The 13,409-nt window shown below is 46.7% G+C and overlaps 1 protein-coding gene across 1 annotated transcript; it reads right to left on the reverse strand.

Annotated features, from left to right (window-relative positions):
• Positions 1-4,061: 4,061 nt before the first annotated feature.
• DBX1 (developing brain homeobox 1) lies at positions 4,062-11,893 on the reverse strand (the record flags this gene model as incomplete). Its single annotated transcript, XM_082476773.1, has 4 exons — positions 4,062-8,231; positions 8,652-8,854; positions 10,775-10,876; positions 11,527-11,893. The coding sequence occupies 4 exons, from the start codon at positions 11,891-11,893 to the stop codon at positions 7,866-7,868; spliced, it is 1,038 nt and encodes a 345-aa protein (XP_082332899.1). The 3' UTR covers positions 4,062-7,865.
• Between the last annotated feature and the right edge of the window lie 1,516 nt (positions 11,894-13,409).

A 13,409-nucleotide genomic window follows, 5' to 3' on the forward strand; every position in this document is an offset into this window, starting at 1 on the left:
CGCAACAAGAGAGGCCACGACAGTGAGAGGCCCGCGCACCGCGATGAAGAGTGGCCCCCCGCTCGCTGCAACTAGAGAAAGCCCTCGCACAGCAACAAAGACCCAACGCACCCAATAAATAAATAAATAAATAAATTTATAAAAAAAAAAAAATTAAAAATTGTTACGGATTTTCAGACTAGAAATGGAAAGGCCACTAAAGCATCTCACAGAGTAAGTTAGCATCTTGCATTAGCTAAGGAAGTACACTCAGCAGCTGAGACTAATTAAAACAGCTGACAATGCTGAACACCTGCTGGATGAACAGTCAGTAAAAGAAGTCATGATGGTGCCACTTTCCAATAGTAGAGTAACTCATCAAAAACAGAGTTAATAAATCATCTGCAAAACTGTAATTTTGCTTTGGAAATGGACAAATCTGCAAAAGTGTCCGGACATTCTATTCTGTTTGTATTTGTTTAGTATTCAAAACAGCTAATCATCAAAGAAGATCTGTAAATGCTTGACAGCAAATGCAAGTGTTGCTGAAGTATTTAAAGTATTGAATACCTTTTTTTTTTAATTTATTTATTTTATTTATTTATTTTTGGCTGTGTTGGGTCTTCGTTTCTGTGCGAGGGCTTTTTCTAGTTGCGGCAAGCGGGGGCCACTCTTCATCACGGTGCGTGGGCCTTTCACTGCCGCGGCCTCTCGTCGCCGGGCACAAGCTCCAGACGCGCAGGCTCAGTAGTTGTGCCTCATGGGCCCAGTTGCTCCACGGCATGTGGGATCTTCCCAGACCAGGGCTCGAACCCGCATCCCCTGCATTGGCAGGCAGATTCTCAACCATTGTGCCACCAGGGAAGCCCTGAATACCTTTTTGAATCTTATGTTTTATTCAACTACTGTGTTGACATTTTTAGGGCATTTTTAGTGCAAAATCGGTTGTCGGTACAACTACTGGCACCTTGGCACAAATCAAGGCAGGGGTGCTAAACTACACCAGTGGTCATTGCATTCTCTGCTGCCTCCTGCCCACAGACAGCCAGTTTCACTTAAGGATGTGGTTGGTGGGGCAGGAAAAATTATTAATGTTATCAAATTTCAATGCTTAAGTATATAATATATAATCCTTTTAATACTATGTATGATGACATGAGAAGTGTGCATAAAGCACTTCTACATCGTGAAATGTGATGGTTATTTCAAGGAAAAGCACTTTGCGATTCAACTAGCCACATTTTTCATGGAACTCCATTTTTACTTGAAAGAATGATGGATAGAAAAACTATGGTTTCAGACTTGGGTATCTTGTAGACGTTTTCTCAAAAATGAATGAAGTGAGCCTTTCACTTGAAGAAAAAATTATAGCATTTGTCCCCATAATAAAATTAGAGTTTTCAAATAAAAATTTAAATTTTGGAAAACTTGTATCTGCCACCATGAGCTTGACAGCTCCTCAACTCTTAAAACTTCTATGATGAGATGGGTGATATTAACAAATATGATGTTTGATAATATATGGAAAGTGTCAATGTTTAGAATATTGACATTACCCAGTGAACCAATGTTTTCCAAATGACCAATGCATGATGTTACAAAATCAAATATGGGTAAAATACCCATTCAAAATGCAAGACAGACCAATGGACTTTAATGTAACATAGTTGAAAAGTTCATTGACAAGAATTTAGATTTCAAATTGCTACTAACCTTAAAAAAACTACCACTCATCAAGTTTTGCTGTTGTACCAAAGAAGAGCCACAGTCATCTAAGGTTAATCAAATACTGCTCATTTCCATTTGCATATTTGTATGAAGCCAAGTTTTCTACAGATAAGAGAATTCAGCTGTCTCCTATTAAGCCAATCATTAAAGAGTTTTGCAGAAATGTAAAGCAATGCCACTTCCTCTTTCTAATTTTTTGTTTTGTATATATACTTATCTTTCGTAAAGTATGGTATTTATATGAATATTTAACAAAATTGTTTTAAAATGAAGTAGTATTTAAATTTTTTCTCAGTCTTAATTTCTTATACCAAAAATATCGATAGATAAAACCCACAGAAACAAAAAAATGTTTTAGATATTCAGTGATTTTTAAGAGTGTAAAGGGGTTTTTTAACACCACAGTTTGTGGATCACTGGTTTAGACTACAAGGAGGAGAGCTGGTGGTTCGAGAGATTTAAGTGGATGAGAAAGGTTTTTAAATAGCCAATGATTTTTTTTTTTAATTTGGATTTCTTTTTCTTTTTTTAATAACAATTCTATAATTATTTATTTATTTATTTATTTTTGGCTGTGTTGGGTCTTCGTTTCTGTGCGAGGGCTTTCTCCAGTTGCGGCAAGCGGGGACCACTCTTCCTCGCGGTGCGTGGGCCTCTCACTGTCGTGGCCTCTCTTGTTGCGGAGCACAGGCTCCAGACGCGCAGGCTCAGTAGTTGTGGCTCACGGGCCTAGTTGCTCCGCAGCATGTGGGATCTTCCCAGACCAGGGCTCGAACCCATGTCCCCTGCATTAGCAGTCAGATTCTCAACCACTGCGCCACCAGGGAAGCCCCTCTTTTTCTTTTTAATTAATTAATTAATTAATATTTTATATTTGGCTGCGTTGGGTCTTCGTTGCTGCATGCAGGCTTTCTCTAGTTGCGGCGAGCGGGGGCTGCTCTTCGTTGCGTTGCGCGGCCTTCTCATTGCAGTGGCTTCTCTTGTTGCCAAGCACAGGCTCTAGGCACTTGGGCTTCAGTAGTTGTGTCACGTGGGCTCAGTAGTTGTGGCTCACGGGCTCTAGAGTGCAGGCTCAGTAGTTGTGGTGCATGGGCTTAGTTGCTCCACGGCACATGGGATCTTCCCGGACAAGGGCTTGAACTTATGTCCCCTGCATTGGCAGGCAGATTCTTAACCACTGTGCCACCAGGGAAGTCCCTAAATAGCCATTGATTTTTTTCTCATAACTTCAGAATATTAATTAACATAAAGCTCTATTAAGAGTGCCTATTGGTTGGAGTTTGGTTAAATGAGTTTTTACCAGTTTAGTCAAGGAAGGAGGATGGTGTATTAGCGTTAGATGCACCTGAATTTGAATTCTGGCTGAGGTAAGCATGGGGAAATTACCAAAACTCCTAGCCTCAGTTTGTCCATCTGTATTGTAGGATAATAATATCTACCTTAGATGGGTTATTGTGAGGATAAAACTTCATGTAAATCTTCACTACTTAAAGTGTGTTCTGTGGACCAACAAGGGGTTAGCAATGCTAAATACCCAGAGCTCTGAATCATGATCTACATTTTGATGAGATCCCCAGGTGGTCTCATGCTCATTAAAGTCTGAGAAGCACTGATGTGTAAGGCACCTAGCAGAATGCCTGCCTGCCACATAATAGGTGTTTAATAAAAATTCTTTCTTTGTAGTATTTATTATTCTTCAACTTATAACTATTTTAGTCTTTTGGACTAAAGTAATTGGTTTGATTTTTTTTTTAAATAAATTTATTTATTTATTTATTTATTTCTGGCTGTGTTGGGTCTTTGTTACTGCACACGGGCTTTCTCTAGTGGCGGCGAGCAGGGACTACTCTTTTTTTTTTTTTAATTATTTATTTATTTATGGCTCTGTTGGGTCTTCGTTTCTGTGTGAGGGCTTTCTCTAGTTGTGGCAAGTGGGGGCCACTCTTCATCGCGGTGCGCGGGCCTCTCGCTATCGTGGCCTCACGTTGCGGAGCACAGGCTCCAGACGCGCAGGCTCAGTAACTGTGGCTCACGGGCCTAGTTGCTCCGCGGCATGTGGGATCTTCCCAGACCAGGGCTCGAACCCGTGTCCCCTGCATTGGCAGGCAGATTCTCAACCACTGCGCCACCAGGGAAGCCCCCAGGGACTACTCTTCTTTGCGGTGTATGGGCTTCTCATTGCAGTGGCTCCTCTTGTTGCGGAGCACGGGCTCTAGAGCACAGGCTCAGTAGTTGTGGCGCATGGGCTTCGTTGCTCCGCGGCATGTGGGATCTTCCCGGACCAGGGTTCGAACCCGTGTCCCCTGCATTGGCAGGAGGATTCTTAACCGCTGTGCCACCAGGGAAGCCCAAATGGTTTGATTTTTAAAAACACATCTGATCAGTTAATTTAGTATTTTTCTTTTACTTTATTATCGACCTAAGTAATCCTTCAACTTTCAGATCTATGGTCTAGACTCTAGAGTGTCTCTGTCCCTCCTTTTAATTTATTTATTTATTCAACACATATCAAACACCTAATACATGTTAGGGACTATACATGACACTAGGAAAACAGTATGCAAAACGAACATGATTCTCACCCTTGTGACGCTTAGCTAAAATTGGCACTAAAATGAGCCAAAATGTGCCATTTGTAATTCTCAAGAAGTAAAGTTTTGTGCAAAGGGGGGGTAGCATACATTTTTTAAAAACCTCCAGAGTATATTTTTTTCCTTTTCTGGGTTTTCTTAACTTTTATTAATACAGGAAAAAACTTTATTTACATCACATAATACTTCTTGGTTTGAATTTTATGTTGTCTCATGATAATATTGCTTACCTCAGGGAATTCCCTGGTGGCCTAGTGGTTAAGATTCCGGGCTTTCACTGCCATGGCCTGGGTTCAGTCCCTGGTCAGGGAACTGAGATCCTGCAAGCTGCACCGTGTGGTGTGGCAAAGAAAACAAAAACAAAAACAAACAAACAAAATATATATATTGCTTACCTCAGATTTTTTTCACTTGCCTGCCATAATTTTGACCATTGCTGGATTTTTAAATCTGCTAACATGTGAGTTATTTTTCCAATACTGAAATATTACTGAAATTCTGCACCCATTGAACAACCCCCTATTTCCCTGTGACCCCAGCCCTTGGCAACTGCAATTCTACTTTCTGTTTCTATGAGTTTGACTACGTTAGATACCTCATATAATTGCAATCATATAGTATTTGCCTTTTTATTACTAGCTTATTTCACTTAGCATACGTCCTCAAAGTTTATTCATGTTGACAGGATAACATGTGACAGGATTTCTTTCCTTTTTAAGGTGGAATAATATTCCATCGTGTGTGTATACCACTTTATCTATTCACCCATCGATGGACATTTGGGTTGCGGAAGCTATTGTGAATAATGGGAATGATGTGAACATGAATATCTCTTGGCTATTGTAAATAATGCTGCAATGCACACGGGTGTGCCACTAGAGTACTTTGATGTAGACACAAATCCATCCCCATGCCTGAAAATAGTTCTCGACTTAAGTAATAACTGCAGGCTTGAGCTGGCAGAGAGGGAAAGGTGGGCCATTTCTGGCCAGGATTCCATCTCTGGTTATCTCTCTGGGCAACAGCAGAGGGAAGGAGAAAATAGCCTGAATCACTCAGAGCAGAGAGGGTTTCCTGTTTGAAAGATTGTATGCCTACTATATGCAGGACACCATGCTAACACTTTCATATGTATTGAGGGGGAAATGTGGGAGATTTCTTGAATTAAGATAATTATGATAATTAAGATAATTTTCCCCCCAAATTCCCATTACAATGAAAACAGTGATTGCCAGTGTCAGGAATGGGCCCAGCAGGGCAGGATATCAGGACCTTAGCATGGAGAGGGCTTGTGTTATTTGAAAAGAGAGGTGAGAATAGAATATATTCAAATTTCAAATACAATGCAAACTCTTGAAATTTAAGCTTAACAACTTTTTTCCCTGGCTGTTGTGGTGTGGGTTAGGACAATAAACAAATGTGTTATGTGGCTGATGTGGCAGAGATCAGTCTCTCAAAGAGCACAGAGCCCTTGCCAGGGTTCTAACCTGATGTTCTTTACTGGTTGCTGGTTAAATAAATCATTTTTGCTGAAAGTTAGTCTTTAAAGAACTTTAGTTTCACTGGGGAGCCCCAGAGTCTGTATCTGGGCTCCCAAGTCCTGCCTGTAGATGTCATTCCTATTAAAATCAGTTCATACACAGAAGTCAAAACCAACTTTGGGCTTCCCTGGGGACTAGGAAATATGCCTTCAAGGAGGGAAAGAAAAACCATTGCAAAGTTGAACCACTTAAACTGACTTTCATTGTTGTTTTCTAGTCCATCATTTCAGTCCTTAGAGTAGGGGAGAAGGATCATCACAGACTCAACTTGTTGACATCACTTTACTGGAGCTATTTTACTTGTAACCATAGCAAAATTGGCTATTTTATGGTACAGGGAAGCAGAAAAGGCACTGGCCCGAGAGTCAGAGATGGCTTCTAGTTCTAGCTTGTCCTCTAACTAGTTGGGTGCTTTAGACAAGTGCCTTCCTCTCTTGAATATGAGTATACCTTCTGTAAATTCCAGCATCACTTGGACTAGAATAGCTGCATTCCTTGCACTAGAATAGCTCTAACATTCTGTAAGTTAGGGATAACACTTTATTGTTGTGTGCATCCTACTTTTTATTTGGCATTTGTTCATTTGATACATATATACATATATAAAAATCTGTACATGGTAAAAATACAAAATAAGTATTTTTTTATAAGTTACTCAATTAAACAGCTACCTTTTTAAAGTTTAAAAACCATTGCAAGAAAAGAGAGAAGGAAATCTAGTCAGTCCTTTATATCATTCACAATAAACTTGGTATAAAATATCCATACAAGTGTACAAAATAGTGTACAGTTCACAAAAGCTGTGCAAAGACAGCAAAGGTCTATGAAAAAAAAAATCAAAGAGGCTTGTGGGTCTCTCTCTGTTCACATCATGCCCAGTGCTCAGTGAAACCTCCCCAGAAATAATAAAAGGGCACAAGGTAGAGTGCTTGGTGCATATACTATGCATGCAGAAATAGTAAAGAAAAGGCTTTAAAACACACACTCGAAATAGAGGCCGACTCTTCCTCCCATTTACAGAGCTCACTTCTTTGCCCAGAGAGCATTTGGAATATGACACGTAGAAAAGACTCAGTATTTATGTGGTACCTTAGACCAGAAGGCACGGGTAGATTTTTTTTTTTTCTTTTTTGAAATTCTTTTTTTTTTTTTTTTGACATAAAGTTACTTGCCTTTCTTATTTATTTATTTATTTATGGCTGTGCTGGGTCTTCGTTTCTGTACCAGGGCTTTCTCCAGCTGTGGCAAGCGGGGGCCATTCTTCAACGCGGTGCGCGGGCCTTTCACTATCGCGGCCTCTCTTGTTGCGGAGCACAGGCTCCAGACGCGCAAGCTCAGTGATTGTGGCTCACGGGCCCAGTTGCTCCGCGGCATGTGGGATCCTCCACAGACCAGGGCTCGAACCCGTGTCCCCTGCATTGGCAGGCAGATTCTCAACCACTGCGCCACCAGGGAAGCCCGTCTTTTTTGAAATTCTTGAGCTTTCTAAGGGCACTGCTACGGGAAGACTGGGTTACCAGTGTCTGGAGTTGGGCAAGAGGCCCTCGCTACCTAAGGTGGGGAGGTGGAGGGATCTAGGAAGTCAGGGGTCTTGAAGTTATATGCTTGATGTTGTGACTCCTATCTCGGTTTCCCACTTCAGAAAAGGTTTCTTACCTTATAGGGTTGTTGCTGCTGTAGACCAGCAGGGCCTGGCTCACAGCTAAACCCGGGCTGGGAGAGTGAACACCCCACTGTGTTGAAAATATCTTGCAATAAGGAGGCTAGACAGGGGCCCTCGCGGCAAAGTTAAGGCTGGGACCAAGACCTAAATTTAACTTATGCGGAGAGGGCTGTTGGTAGGTGGTGTGGGGCAAGGGAATGTCGTTGGGGGGCAATGGAAGGGGCCAGGGTGCCCTCGACGAGGCGACAGTTCTACAGCGGGGAGCCGCAGCATCTGCGCAGCGGGGGCAAGTGAACACGCACCGAATCCCACCTCTTCAATTTCAAAGCACTTATAATCGGTACCCCGGGCGCGGGAGGGCTTCTAAGACACGGTGATCTCCTCCTCCTCGCCCTCCTCATCCTCCTCGGAGTCAGAGAAGTCCGAAGGTTTGTCGGGGCTGCCAGAGTGCGCGGGCGAGTGGGGCAGCGGCCCTTCGAGGCGCGGGTCCCGCAGGTGCCGAGGGTCGGGGGACGGGTGATGATAGGCCAGGCGGTGGCGGAGGCTGCCCGGGCCCTCGTCCTCCTCCTCGTCGTCGTCCCCGGGACCTTTCTGGCCCACGTCGCTGAGGTCCGGGTGCGGATTGAGTTTGGTGGGAAGGGTCTGCTCGCGGCAGCCCCCGCTAGACAGGAGCTCGCGCTCCTTGGAGTTCCGCCACTTCATGCGTCGGTTCTGGAACCAGATTTTCACCTGGGGCGAGAGGGGTGAGAGCCGGGGAGAAGCAGCGCTTAGCGCGGAACCCCGGCCGCCGCCGCAAGTGGGCGGGAAGGAGGCCCCGTTCTTCCTCTCTTTGCCGGCTCCCCACCCGGAAAAGTGAGTTCGGACCGGAAGTGGCCCGCACCCTACCCCCACCAGCTCGGCTGCACGCACCTCTCGCCCCCTCTTCCGGCACCTGGCCCAGGTGGGCGGGGGTGGGGGAGACGCTGGGCGCGGGAGCGACGGGGCGGGGAGAGTGGCGGGCTATCGCGAGAAGCCTCCGCGAAGCTGGCTCGTGCACTTACTCCCTCTCTGGACTTTACCGCGTCTGTACAATGGGACCTAAGCGGTTTCAGAGAACCTGCCCGTTCGTACGATGCGTGGGGGGAGGGGCTCTGGGGAGACTGCCCTCACCTGTGAGTCTTTCAAGCCCAGCTTGGCCGCCAGCTTCTTGCGGTCGGGCTTGCTGATGTACTTCTGCTTCTGGAACATCTTCTCCAGCGCCTTGCGCTGCACGTCGGAGAACACGGCTCGACGCAGCATGCCCCGACGAGGCTTGCCGCGGGCGGCCAGTGGCCAGGAGAAGGTCCCCGGGATGGGCACGACGTTGGAGGACGCTGCGGAGGCCAGGGGTGCGAGGTGAGTGAGTGGGCGGTGGCCCGCCCGGGCCGGTGGCGTCCGCCCCACCATTGCGGCCTCCTTAGGTTTTTCTCTCTGATCCCTTCATCTCTTTAAAGCTCTCCTTTTTCTCCCCCTGGAGAACAGGCTACGAACCTACAAACCTGCGAGAGTGAAAGGCGCTTTCTGCCCAAATAACTTTCCCTTTCAACCGTGCAAACCCGGATTAGGTAAAACCACGGAAACACAGAAAAGACCCCCCACAATAGCCTATTTCGTTTTTCCATTCAACGGTCTCAGGGAAACTAACTTGCGTGCATCAGCTAATATAGCTGCAGAAAAAAGTAAATTGTAAAAATAAAGTAGCCAGCCACTGGGTTCCCCCCTAAGCTTTTAACACGTTTGTGGATTTTGCATTCTTTAGATGAAAACGAGGTGATTTACTGATTTGATAGAGAGGAGAAAATCCTCTTTGGATTTTTTATGTTTTGAAAAAATCCAATCAGTATTCATCTTTTTGTATATTAATCTTTCCTCCCCTCCCCCACAAAACGTAAAGAATTCGGCCAGAATACATGAAAAGTGGCAGCTAATTAGCACATTGACCGCTTCCCAATGGGTATTGGCATGATAAAAGGGGGGAGAGTTTCGCTTTAAGGGAGAAAAAAAAAACCCCGAAAGAAACAGAGACTCTAATGAAGCGTGAATGGTAATTGTGTAGTAATGAACTAACAGAAAAAGACTAAGGACAAGCAGCGAAAGCCATATATTACTGGGACAAAAGAGATTTACACTTTCAAACTAAACACAACTGCAGGCCAAGACCATTGGGAGAATACTGATGGCAGAGGCTTCTCTTCCCCGAATCATTTTCATTAAATGGACATGAAAAGCTATTTATAAAGCTCGGGTTGTTTTTGTTAGAGCATTGAGATGGGGGAGAAAAGGAGCAAATTCCGTTATCAGCAGTAGCATGAATGGTGAGGGGGGGGTGAATTCTCTGTCCCCCTTTCAAAAATCAATTGCTTGTTTCTTTCGCTGATATTTGGAAGTGCTGTCGAGGTTCTACCCATCCCCCAACGACCATGCCCAGTCTCTCTTCCCTTTATAAGAGTTCCTGTCTCCTTAATCTTGACCAGCTGCAGAGTTTTTGAGCCATAGTTTGAGTCACCACTGGGATTCCAGGATGAAAACGTCCTGGAACCTGTTTAAGGTGATTCTCCTTTAAACCGGGACCCTATTATGGGCTTCCCTCCGACTTATTTTACGAGCTCTAGGATCTTTAAAACGGTATGGCGGTGGGGGGACGGTATGAGAAAGAGTTCGGGAAATCAGGTTGGAAATAGAAGGTTGGGGTTGTGGGAGGATCTAGTCCCCCTCCCCCTGGGCGACCCCAGGCATCCCACACAAGAGGGCACCCCATGTGGTCTTGTGAAAAGCCTGAAGCCCTGAATGAGTCTTAAAGAGAAATTAGCCCCGGCTGGTAGGTGTCTCTCGGCGGCTTGGAGGGGCAAGGGTTGGTCTGTGTGTGGCTGCCCGGAGGAGCTGACCAATTGGTCATGGTGCTGAAACCTTTGTGGGGAATCGTGGCCAAGTGCACTGACTCTGTGGGAAAACGGCGGCGTGAAGGGATGCCAACAGCTCCTCGCCGGGAAGGGAACCGCCTCAAATTTGGACCATGACAATTCCTGCTAATTTGTAGAGCAGGGAATTGGTGCAAAGTGTCAAGCAGTCACTGCTTGTGCTAAATAGGGCATCAAATTGGCGCGACGGATTCGTGAATGTTGTACGCCTTGCAACCTCTGAACCGGAGCGTAACCCCGTGGGGTGGACGGAGAAATATGGCTTCGGGGCAGGGAGCGACGGGGTGGGGCTGGGGCGACGCCCAGCCTCCTGAAAGGAAGGGGGGTGAGACCTACCTGGGAAATAAGAAGATCTGATGAAAGGCTGGAAGGAGCCTTCAAAGTAGGGAAAGGCGAAGGTCTTGGGAGGGACACTCTGGAGCAAGGCGGGGGACGTTTCTGGGAGAGAGTGAGGAAAGGAGGAACAGAAGGAGGGACACAGAAAGGGAATTTGATTAAGTACATGATTATTGTACAGCACAGTGAATACACGACATGATTAACCTTTCGGCTGGTTTCAAAGGCATCTTACTCAATGTACTGACACAGTAAAGTAAACCTTTTCCTAACACTGTCTCTATCTGTGGAACCCCCTCCCCCAGTAGTCCTCAGCGTCCCCCCCCCCCAATGTCATCCTAGGCACTAACGAGATAGAAGAACTGGTGGCCGGGGGGAGAAAAGAATTGCAGATCGATAATACTTGCTAAGCTAGTAAATATATTGTCTTGGGTTTAACAAAAACTGGCTTTCAGAAGCTCAAGGACAGAAACGCAGACGTCCAGGGGCGTGCGCGCAATTTCACTGCGCCAGGGAACTGTGCGCGCTCGGACTGTAGGTGTTCAAATTCATTCTGAAGGTGCGGCGAACCTGGAGGCTTTTCTTCCCGGGAATCGTCTTAACCTAAGTCTCACATTGCTTGACAGTGGGGCCTCGGGGATCTTGCGTACGTGTGTGCACTGCTGTGAGCGTGGGTACCCGCTGCGTGTGGGAAACTGAGGTCAGAAGGACTCTGCATCTAGACCGGCCCTTAGCGTTTTGCTTTCACTTACCAGTTCTGGGCGCCGAAGAAAGGATGGCGTTCACTCCAAACTTCAGAAACGTGGGCTCGCTGGCAGGGGAGACGGCCGTCTGCGGTGAGCCGCCCCGCCGGCTGCCTGGCCCCGGGGAGCCCAGGTCCGAGGCCCCTGTGTCTGTGAGAGCCGCAGGCGCCCCCTGCCTAGGGGGCGACATGCTGGCGGTGGGCACGCTGCGGGGCAGGTAGGCGGGGGGTCGGCTGATGCGGATCAGATCCTCCACCAGGAAGCTCGAGTGCCCGGAAAATGCCGACTGCAGGGACTGGGGCAATGTTAAGGTGGGCGTGGGGCGCAAGAGGCTGGGGTACCCGGCTGGGGGCGCGAGGAGGCCGGGGAACATCATGTTAGGCAAGGGGCGGGCGGAAAAACCCTTCTTCCAGTGGCCAGAGGGTAAATGCTGGGCTTCCCGCCCCTCCCGCCCTCTCTCTTGGGCTTAGCAAACGTCTTCTAGTAACGATCCCACTTGGGTGTCTGCGAGTCCTCCTCGGTCCTCCCGTCGAGGTGATGGTTTTATAGCGGCCCGCCCGTTAAAGCGTTTTGAAAAGTGACAGCTCTGACAATGAAGTTCAACAAAGTTCTCCACTCGAGCTTCATTCGCCGGAGGCTCTGGGCGCGCTGATTGGCGCAGGGGTGCAATTTATGATTGGATTAGTCTTCATAAGCATGGCCCGCACAATGGGCTGGCAACAAAGGCTGGCGCGCATCAATTCTGCGTATCGACCGCCTCTTTGCAATACAGTGCGCCCCCAAAGCTCTCGCCGGGAGTTTTTGTTCGGAAGCAACACCCGGGCTAATTAAATGCCTATTTAGAAGTTTCAGATGACATCTTGCCTCATAGAAAAGGAATTATTTAAAGAATGCACTAAATTTATTTGCAGCTCCCCTGCTGAGCCTGGAAAATAAATCAATAAATATTCATAGAAATTCATCTCCAGGCAATCAGCAAAATAATCCTCCCCCCTTGTGGGGAGGGCAATGGAAAATTTCAAGTCAGTGAACATGAAAATATACTCCCTCTTTGGTCTCTGCCCTATACATTACTCCAGCTGAGGCATAAAGCAGATGTGATGGGTGGGTTAAATAAATGTGGGGTAGGGGAGTGCCGTTCTAACAACCCAGGGAGACTTGAAATTGCTGCTTTGGGGCTACTGGATGTGCGTCCCTAGGATTGGAGGGGGGAGGTCTTGATTTGAGTTATTTCATGTTGGGAAACTAATTGAGCTTGAGAGAGTTAGTGGATACCTGAATAGTAATATGACTCTCCTGCAAACTCCCAGCAACTTAGAAAACGATTTTCAGCGACGTATCTTTATAAGTGTCACTGAGGAACGAACGGCAGTTCACCCGGGGGAGGATCAGAGGAGAGCGTCGAAAAGGGGCAAGGCAGCCGGATTCCATTCCCAAGGGCTTACGTCTGCTGGAAGCTGCCTCAGGCAAGGACACCTGGACGCTCTGCTGGCTCTTTCCTAACCTCTAGAAGCCCTCAGCAGTTTCAGTAGAAACTCACAGCCTGGACTTTTAAAAGCACAGCAGCGAAGGTTGGGATTTGTCCCGAGAGAGTCCTGCCCATTGCGGGCGCTTAACCCGGCCAAAGTTTTGCTGCTTCTTCATCAACTGCAATGTACAAACACGTGAAAACAGCACGAAGGACGCGGTTCCCAAAAATGTTGGTCCACATCAGGAAAGACGATTCTTACTTAATTTGGTGCCTCAAATGAGAATCTTCCTGTAGACAGTACTTTGTTTTCTGCTGGGTTGGGGCTGGGGTGGCGCTGAGCCTCAATTCCGTTTCTCGGCTCGGCTAGATAACAGATGTGTAAAATGTCCCATTCATTTCTTTAGTGTGGCTGAACCTCCCC

This window comes from Balaenoptera physalus (assembly GCF_965194825.1).
Source record: "Balaenoptera physalus genome assembly, chromosome: 10".
Taxonomy (NCBI): Eukaryota; Metazoa; Chordata; class Mammalia; order Artiodactyla; family Balaenopteridae; genus Balaenoptera; species Balaenoptera physalus.